The following is a 10,396-nucleotide window of genomic DNA, read 5'->3' as shown; positions in this document are numbered from 1 at the left end:
AAAATATGATTTCAGTATTGTCAACTACGAGGATGGGATTTAAATAAATCTCCTTTTAACATCTCCACTGACACTCAAGGTCTTGTCACATAGCAATTGTTCCCTTCACCAAATGACATGTTCCTAAATGCTCAGAGCATGTTCTCGGCGCCATGAATCCGGACTCAGTGCCCTGAACCGGGTTAATCATGGATATGGTCCATCGATATACAGTATCAAGCCATGGTTGATAAAAGAAAATAAAAAGAAAGCGTGTAAAAAAACAAGTATCCTGTATAATAAAATATACCCTGGATATTTATTTATTTACTCGTTTATGTGTTTGATTCTCGTTCTTTCTTTCCTTTTCCTTTCACCCTTTTTTTGTCCATCTTTTTATTTCACTTAATCATGTATCATTACTCCCTACTTCCTCTCTATTTTTGTTTTTGTTTAGAATGTTTGATTTGTTTAAATTATAGTGTTTTATTTGTTTTTAAAAAAATCTTAAAATAATGTTACGATGGATTAACATGTTTTATTTTTACTAGGATTCTTATTTAAAAGAACTAAAAGCCGAATGACACTGTTATCTTTAGACTCGGTTAAACATATACATATATGGTGAGTTACCAAACCTTGTATTATTAGGCTCGGCTAAACGTTGAGCCTATATATATATATAGGTCTGGTCTTTTGATAAAATCATAGATATTTTCTATCTAATAAGTTAGAGATATTTATCATATATAGGTCTCATAACATTGATATTATGTATTAGGTATCAACCATTAACTACCTATAATAATAATAAAAAATTAGATTGTCATAACAAATCGATTAACCGATTATCCAATACATGAGTTTTGTTATTAAATTCTTTAGATATTTTTAGGATTTCATAACATTATTTATATTTTTAAAAAAAAAAATCAGATTCACTCGGATAAATTCTTTAATTTCATGATTCAAATTTAGACTCATTCAATTTCCAAGTCGTACTTTGTATCACAGTACGCGGTTAGGTACCAAGTTGCTCTTGTAGGATCTAGAGTTTACCACATTTGAAATCTTTTAATTATACTTTATCGATGGTTTAATCATGTCAATAGGTCACCTTCTTAATACAGATCAACTTCTTTGAATAAATGAACAGAAAAAAGTGGTATAAATTTGTTTTATTTCCCTTGACAGGGTCCGATCAACCAAGACACGTATCTTACGTCCATCCATTGGTTCATAATTTATATATTACATAGAGTCGAGAACCTCCCTGAGTGAGCAACAGAGATTGTTCCTTCGACCGTGAACTGCAAATAAAAAAATGAAACCTGAACAATATGCTCTCCCACTCAACATTAACAATTGAATTTCTGACTGGGGTCTGGTGATGGCCCGAGCACTGGTTAGCCGAGACAGGCAATTAAAAGTTTTAAAAACTGGTTCAGCTGATGCAACGAACCCACTAGGGTGACTTGACTGCCACTGTTGCTCTCCACTACTCCATTAAATATCTACTGGAACAATATTATACAAATAGCGAATTGAAGCTGCCATGAAACCAGCCGAGAAAAGAAAAGGATAACATCTATTGTTGACTCCGGTAATACCTCCATTTCCCCGGTCTTTGTCAGTTCAACCGTCGACATCAGCAAGGAAAATTGAACCTCTCGAATTAGACAAATCTCTCTCAGTTGAGAATATAGCCCGAGGCATCTCTAGTTTTCTTATCTGTTGAATAAATCAAGCTTCACCTCAAGCTCGCGTCCGTTTGTCTACTACGTGCACAGTGTGTAAAACTGTGTTTCAAAAAAAAAATGTTTTTTTTTTATTCGAACCAGCACTAATAGTCCACCTGTCATTGTGGTAATTTACGTTTTTCAAATTATTCTTTGTTTGCAAAGTACATTAAAAAAATTATTTTTAAAGTGTTTTTGATTTGTTGATTTTGAGTTGAAAAAAATATGAAAAATTATTATTTTAATATATTTGTAATTCTATTTAGTTTGAACAAATATTAAATTAATATTTTTATGCTTTTGAAATTAAAGTTAAGATTAAAAAATATTTTAATATATTTTTAAAAAACATAATTTCAAGATAGGCTAGATCGGGTGACACAAGGGTAAAATAAACTTTCTAAATTAGGCACTAGTTACGGCTAAGACCAACCAATAAACAGGAAGCTTCATGAACTTGAAAAGTGTCCAGTTCAAAAGAGTAACATTCACTCGGAAGAATTTAAAGAAAGAAATGATGGTTATTAGACAATTCAGAAAAGAAAAAACAAGATGTTATAGTACTAGCCATCAAGGCATCGAATTTGGGACCCAGCCGTGACTAGCGTGATCATAACTAAAGACTCGATGCTCGCCGTTCAACAAACAAAAAGATGCCTTGAGGATTTTAATATTTTTTATATCTTTAAACAAATAGGATGAATTACGCTTTAGATTTTATTATTTAAATTGGATGATGAAGGTAAAATATTTAAGTATTTACATTAATTTGATCTTCATCATATATATTAAATTATAATCATTTAATTTAAATTTATTAGATATAGTGGTTATATCCTCTTAGAAATATATAGAAGATTCGCACGCATGATGATTTGATAATCCAAAATCAACTTTTATTTTAACATAAGCTTCTTTACGACTCTCGTCCACGAGTTCCTCGTGGAATGGTTCAATAGGAAGCACCAACGTCTCTTCGAAACTTCCTGTAACTCTCCCTCTCGACATGCAACTATGGATTGTTATTTATTTTTTTCAGTTCATACCCTCTCTTTTTTATTTCCTTTGATTTCATCTTTTTTTCTCTTATCAATATAATATTTATTCAATTTTTTTAAAATAGTTTTTTAGATTATTTTTAAGCAAGTCAAGTTATTTAAATTATATGGGATAACTTATCAATTTAATTTTTAATGTTTTTAAAGATTACTTTTAAATCAATCAAGTAACTTACACACAACGTAATTTTAAATTTAAGTTAGCAACAACTAATTTTATTATATTTTATCTTAATTTAATTCTTTGATTTTTTTTTAGTCAATCGAGTTCTCTCGAGATAACTTTCATACAAATTAATTTCAATCTCAATTATTTTTTCTTGCAATTTTATATTTATTTGTTTTATATTTATTTGTTTTTACCATCAATCATGCTGCCTTTGAAGAAAAAGATAAAGTTGATTAAATTATATCTAGCTAATTCTTATATTATTTAATTTTAAATATGAGCTAAATAAAAAATCAAATGTATTAATCTAATTCATTAAATTTAATAATAATATCAAATATTTCTTCCCAGCCTAAATATATTTTATTATATTATAACAAAAATTATCCAACCCATTCAATGATAAATTAGGTGAGACACAGAAGATCAAACAACAATATTAAAATCCGCAAAGGAAAACCCGAGTCTGTAACCAGACCCAGACCACTAATCACACTTTTTACAAGCTCTGAGTTACAAAGATATTTACAGTTTTTTTTTCTTTTTTAAAACTATGCATTTTTTGATCGTATGATTACATATGGGCATGTGGTTGCGACACTTATCCTAACACCTCTGACGTTCTGGCAGCGGCGGCGTTACTGGATCTCGGTTGCCGTAGAAGATCGATCAATGTCTCCGCCTGTCCATAATCATCCAGCACAAACCGACACCAAAACCCATCAACAATAATGCAAAGAGAAAAAATAAAGACAACGACAGACAAAATATTGTTTATTTGATTGCAATAACGTAATTAATTTCAAAATATAAAAACGAAGCTCAAAACCTAATTGAGGTTGAGTTTCATTTTAAAAATATGTTTGTGATAAAAGTGCGGTTAGTTTTATTTTATAGGATTCACATAAAAAAAATTATTTTTATAAAATATGATTTATACTTTAAAAAAATTAAACCTTTTAAAAAAACCAATCATACCTTTAAAACAAACACACATCCATAATTAGGAAAATTTTATATTATATAAAAATAATTAATGCTATGAGGTCAATAAACATATTTTACGCATGAACATGTTTTTATTTAATTTTTTTTCTCTTCTTTGTTTTTTTAAAATAAACTCAATAAAATAATTAATAGAATTTTACTACTCCATTAACAACATGAAATTAATTATGAGGTTAACTTCTATTTTTTTTTATCTAAAATAATATTATTTTAATTAAAAATCTGATATAATATTGTTTTAAAGTTAATCCAAAATTCTAATACCTAAACCAGATCTAATAACTACATTAACAAACTAATAAAGTTAAATATTTTAAGATAAATGCCAAAAAAAAGTGAGCGAGGAGAAAATAAAAACCAATTTCATTTTCTAAAAAGGGGAGTGAAATTAAAGAAGTAACTGACGTGGCAAACTAATGATGTACTACCTTCAAAAAGATAACCAACAAAACGACATTGATTCCCAAAACAAGCATGCCACGTCAGTTGCAGCAGAAGCAGCAGACACGAGGTCTTGAATAACCGGAAATTTAGAATTAGGCTCACCTTCTGCTTGGCGCGATTGGTGCCGGACTGTGTCAAAGCCACCAACGCCGGAATCGCTCCTTCTCGAGCCACCATAGCTCGAAACACTAGATTATCTTCACAAATCTGCAACAATATCGACACCGCGATCTCCTTTTGCCTCTGCGACCCGACTTCAATAATTTCTACCAGAACTGGAATCCCTGCTTCTTCAACAACAGCGGTTTTAGCTTCAGGAACCGTAATCAACAGGCTCAAAACAAACGCTGACTTATCCACCATGTTAGACCCAAAATCAGCCATTAATTCCACCAGTGGTTTCATTATCCCAGCTTGGACAGCCCTGATTTTATTTTCCTTGGCCGAACATAACGAATATAGAGCAGTTGCTGCGTCTTTTTTCCCTCGAAATGCTCCGGTTTCGAGGAGGTTTACTAGCAATGGAATCGCTCCTGACCGGCCGATTGCGACTTTATTCTCTTCCATTTGTGATAAACGAAGTAGAGCGCACGCAGCGTTTTCTTTCGCCGTCGGTGTACCGGTTCTCAGAGCCCTAACTAATGGTTTGATCGCGCCTGATGAAGCTATCAACTCTTTATTCTCGTCACAGAGTGACAGATTCAAAATCGCAGTGACACCGTACTCTTGAAGCTGAGAATCAGACGATGAAATTAGCGAAATTAAGGGCTTAATTGCACCAGCTTTGGCGATTTTGAGGCGATCCTCTGGTTTGTTCTTGGCGAGGAGCCTGATCTCCATGGCTGCTTGTTTTTGCTCGTCAATCGAACAGGACTCGAGATCCGATACCAGCTGGCGAATTAGATCATCGGGATTCTCCGCTGCGCAGGCTAGTAATAACAATCGATTTTGAGACGACGCCGTTTGGAACTCCCCTGATCTGTCGCTGTTACAGTCACTGAAAGCTGAGGAATCGTCATTAACACTCAATTTACTGAAGCTCCTCCCCGTATAGTTGAAACTCCCAGAATTCTCCTTCTCCATGGCTATAATTCTGGTATATAAATTCGGGTTGGATTGGGATTGGGTCCGAAATGGATATTTGGGTTGGGTTGGGTCAGTGGTGGCTGGGGTTTGTTTGGGGACGGTGGAGAGAGCTATGTTAGTTAAGAGACGAGGGAAGGTTATAACTTATGAGCGTAGAAGAGATGATAACACCTGGACAAGCGGGCGGCCGTCCTTGGAAGGTGGGCTGACACGTGCACACTTTTGACCACACCAAATCCTAGTCAGCTCCGAGCACGTGCAAAAGATCACTCTTTAAACGCGTGCATGGAAGGCTCGCTTTCCGATAAATCTCTTCGGACGGTTTTTTTGGGTGAATAATAAAGCTCTCGGACGTCGAGCTGACTTTTGAGTGTTTTGTTTGGTTGTTCTTCCTTTGCATCTAGTCCGGGCTCAGTGGTACGCGTGTGATATGGTATTGGTATATATTTTGCTCAAATTATATATTTAAAAATATTTAATTAATTAATATGCATTATATTTTTATCTCAGACTCCCTCTTGAGATTTTAGTAAGAAGAAGAATATGATTTATAGTTTTTTTAAATCTATTTTCAAATGTAAATGTAAATGTAAAAAAATTATAATATCAAATATATATTTAATATTGATGTGAATATTGATCATGATTATTATTAAGCACTCCAGATAAATAAAGAGAAATACAAAAATAAGAAAGGAGTAAGTTAAGGTTTTATTGATACTGTATAATTACAATAATCTAAGATAATAAGTTTAATCTAAATACAAAAAGATTATATATAGGCTAAACTGAAAAGAAAAGAGAAATATTATTCTACCATTAATAAATAAAATAAAATAACAATGTATTTCTTAACATCTCCCCTAAAACTCACGATGCAGCAGCTACAAATATCGAGAGTTTGTCAATTAAAAAACAAAAACGGGAAATGGAATGCTACTTGGTAGAGAAATCTGTAATCTTCAAATAAGAAGAAACAAAAGGCAGAGTAATGATGTCATGTTTGGGATGATAACAAATAAAATGACAATCGATCTCAATATGCTTAGTTCATTCATGAAAAAACGAGCTACAAACAATCTGAATAGAACTATGGTTGTCACGATACATAGGAATGAATTGAGAAAGGGAAACTCTTATATTTGCAAGTAACTAACGTAACCAAACAATCTCTTTGGTAGTAGATGTCATAGCATAATATTCTGTTTCGGTTGAAGATTTTATAACAATAAATTGTTTCTTGTTCTTTCAAGAAATAAAAGAGGCTCCTAAAAAGATACATAAACCAGTAATATACTTGCGATATGTGGAATCACTGTCATGGTTAGCATCAGAGTATATACGCCGCTCCAAGAAAGAGATGGGAGAAGTAAAAGACTCTGAAAGATTGTACCCTGGAAATATCATAAAATACAAAAAACAACTGTCCAATTAATGGTAGTAAAAAAAGCAACAAATTGACTAAAACATAAACAACATATGCAATATTTGGACGAGTAGTAGTGAGCTATAAGAAGCTCTCAACAATAGTAGGTATAAAGTAGGATATAACAAATGTAAATCATCAGAAGAAAAATACTATGTGTTAATCTCAAAGGGAGTATCTACAATCTTATTATCAATAAGTCTAGTCCACTTAAGAATATCTGCAACATATTTCGAATGAGAAATAAGATAATCTCTATGTGAGTAGGCTACCTCAATACCCATGAAATATCATAGGGAACTCAAATCATTCACTTCAAACTGTCTAGCTAGCTCTGTTTTCAAAACTAAAATATCATTATTGTCATCACTAATAATAATAATATCATCAACATATAAAGATAGAACGTGCAACTTGCTTTTGTGCACTTAACTAAAAGACATAATCATGATTACTAGAAAACAAATCAAATAAAAGAAATCATAATAAAAAATTTCTCAAACCAAGCACGAGATGATTGTTTGAGACTATATAACACTTTCTTGAACTTGCAAGCATGCTCGGAGTCATACGAAACACCAGGACGGGGTGCCATATAAACTTCTTCTTAAATATCTCCATTCAACAAGGTATTTTTAACATCAAGTTGAGAGATATGAAGGTGAAAGTTATATGCGGTGGTTGATTGTGGAGTGGCCGATATTAAGATATGGAGAGGATAGGGTGTAGTGTGTATGTGTCAATTGAACCCGTAAAAACAATCATAAAATCATGATTTTACTTGATTTTTACGAGACAAAACGACTTGAATATAATTTTATAAGTTTCGAGTTTTTAAAGCTATCATATGCATAATAAATATATTTTAACTCGCGAAATCGTATAATTTTGACGAGTTAATTTATAATCTTAACAATATCGATTTAGTGATTCTAATTTTAATCTTAATTAATTTTATTGTAAACTATTTTATATATTAATATGATTAAACTTAGATGATCCAAAGAATTGACATGACTGGATGAACTTTAAAAAATTAAAACAACTCCATTTTAAAATAATTCATCTTAATTATCCATGAAATGATTTTATAAACCCCCCCCCCCCCCCCAATAACTTGGTGCCTCGACTGGGAGACCCCCTCCCACCTTCAATTTTCATTTTTTTTTAATGAAAACTGGTCGATGAGGGGCAGTATTACCTTTGATATTAATGTTAGTATTAATTATTGTTAATTATTAGTAACTATTATGGTACAGTGAGCACTGTTAACAGGGCACGTCTAGGTTTTTAGGTGCTGTTGATTGGTTGATGCGATGCCGACTTAGAGAAGCATTTCGGGAAAATTCTTCCGTTAACCGCTCGAGCTTTCCATCAATCATGGAGCATCGATACAGGCAAGGCCATGCCAGGTCAACCATAAACTCCGCTGGGTTTGTCTTAAAAATGGAGCTCTTGCCCGTTGTTTGTCTCCCTAAGGTCAATGGTGAATTAATATTTTATGCAATTAGCTCTTCGGTCTGATTTATTTGTGTATTTGGGTCACAAAAAAAACCCAGCAGGAAACCTCTTATTTGATTTTTTTCTCATGATAATATGATTTTTTTTACGTGTCCTTGAGTTTTAATACACGAGGAAGCTAGTAGCCATGCCTGAATCATTAGCCATGTACTGCAACAACTAACTACTTCGTAATTTTTTTAAATAATATATTTTTAATTAAAAAAATATATTTTCATTGAATTATACCAGATTGAATCTTATAACAATAATTTCAATATTCATCTTAAATAATGAATATATATATGATACATGCAACTTTCATGAGCAACTGAGATTGTTGCTAGGTGACCGCCTGATCTTTCCAAGGAGGGCTTGGGCCTTTTGGTTTCGTTTCTGCTAAAATCTTAATGGGCCCACTTCAAACTATAAAAAATTATTGAAAGAATAGATCAGAGGCCTGGCTTGCCTGAATGGGTCCATTGACCGCATTGTGATTTTTATTTTTTTATTTTCTTTTAGCCTTTTCCGATTTTATTGCTTTTCTTTTGACTGTAAATGCTTTTATGACCTCACTTGTTGATTGATTTTATAAAAAAAGAAAAAAAGTTATTGCTTGATAATTCTTGCAATTTTTAATTATTATTCTATTTTATAAAATATATTCACGTGAATCCACGGGGTTTTTAAAAATAAAATATTAAAATAATATATAATTTTAGAATCTTAATTTATATTTAGATCAACGCTGAAACCTGAAAAATATTAATAATAACTAATTCAATAACATTGTCAATTGTAGTGATCTAGTCCTGATTGTCTAGATTGAATAAAGACGACATTACGGTTCAATTGTGATTTAAAAAAAAAATAAATTATTTATTTATATTGTTTTGATTTGCAATGTGAAAAATAAATTTTAAATAATAAAAAATATATTATTTTAATATATTTTTAAATAAAAAAAACTTTAAAACATAATTTATACCACACTCATAAATAAACACGGGATCACAATGAGAGGAGTGAAAAATCAATGATAGTCATTATAATAAGCCTTTTCAGAGGGCTCGTCCAGTTTGAAATTAATTGACGCGGGTGATTAGAATACATATTTCTATTGTTTCATTATAAATTCAAATTGCCAAGACCAAATCGATTTGATTATAAAATTAACTGAACCATCACTTGATTCTGATATCATAGGCATCGTGGTGCTGGCCAATGTCAAGTAAAGGAATCTGGTCTAAATATCAAATCTAAAAGAGAGCATTTCTTTAACTAATTTTAGGGGTTAATAAAATAATCGAAAATAGTTGTTGCCAGAATTGAATGATTTTCTGAATTTATTAAACATTTTTAAATATATATTTTTTAATTTTTTTTATGCCATTTGATTTTAGTTTTAGAAACTAAAATCAAATAACTAAATAAAACTAAACAAGGGAAGAATCCATAATAAAATGAATACCAATCAAATTAATGTATGTTTGATACTGTAGTGTAAGGTATATTTTAAAAGTGGTTTTTATTTAAAAACATACTAAAATAATTTTTTTTATTTTCGAAATTAATATATTAAAATTATAAAAAATACTAAAAAATCATCAATTTAATACTTTTTTCAAATGAAACACATGTTTTAAAACATAAAAAAACAAAAACTATCACATTTTCAAACATTCCCTTAAACCTATCAAAAATAGCCAAGCTAAAAAAAATCATGAATTTAAATAAAATTATTTGATTCTTAAAAATGTAAAATTAATTCAAACTGATTTTTTAAAAAAAAACTCAATCCAATTAAATATTTTAATTTAAACAAATCTGTTTAGACCCGTACTCAGTACTCACCTCTGCGAGCCGCTACTCCTACTATTCCCATTGGTTTTATTTGCATTCTCTATTTCTTTTCTTGGGGCCCAAGAGCAAAAATATCGGAGGCTTGCAAGAAGAGGGCCTTTCCTGGCTTATTGCAGAATCCAAA

At 31.3% G+C, this 10,396-nt stretch overlaps 1 protein-coding gene across 2 annotated transcripts; it reads right to left on the bottom strand.

Moving 5' to 3' along the window:
* Nucleotides 1-3,384: 3,384 nt before the first annotated feature.
* LOC7497328 (U-box domain-containing protein 4) lies at nucleotides 3,385-5,635 on the bottom strand. Of its 2 annotated transcripts, none has more exons than XM_052446714.1 (2): nucleotides 4,382-5,635; nucleotides 3,385-3,627 (listed from the first exon to the last, which is right to left on the bottom strand). In XM_052446714.1, the coding sequence occupies exons 1-2, from the start codon at nucleotides 5,478-5,480 to the stop codon at nucleotides 3,584-3,586; spliced, it is 1,143 nt and encodes a 380-aa protein (XP_052302674.1). In that variant the 5' UTR covers nucleotides 5,481-5,635; the 3' UTR covers nucleotides 3,385-3,583. The 2 variants fall into 2 exon arrangements, with proteins under 2 accessions (XP_052302674.1, XP_002320032.2); XM_002319996.4 differs by having other exon boundaries at nucleotides 4,500-5,631.
* Between the last annotated feature and the right edge of the window lie 4,761 nt (nucleotides 5,636-10,396).

Source organism: Populus trichocarpa, chromosome 14, assembly GCF_000002775.5.
Source record: "Populus trichocarpa isolate Nisqually-1 chromosome 14, P.trichocarpa_v4.1, whole genome shotgun sequence".
Lineage (NCBI taxonomy): Eukaryota > Viridiplantae > Streptophyta > Magnoliopsida > Malpighiales > Salicaceae > Populus > Populus trichocarpa.
Note: the sequence above shows the minus strand (reverse complement) of the source record. Positions and strands in the feature narration are given on the sequence as shown.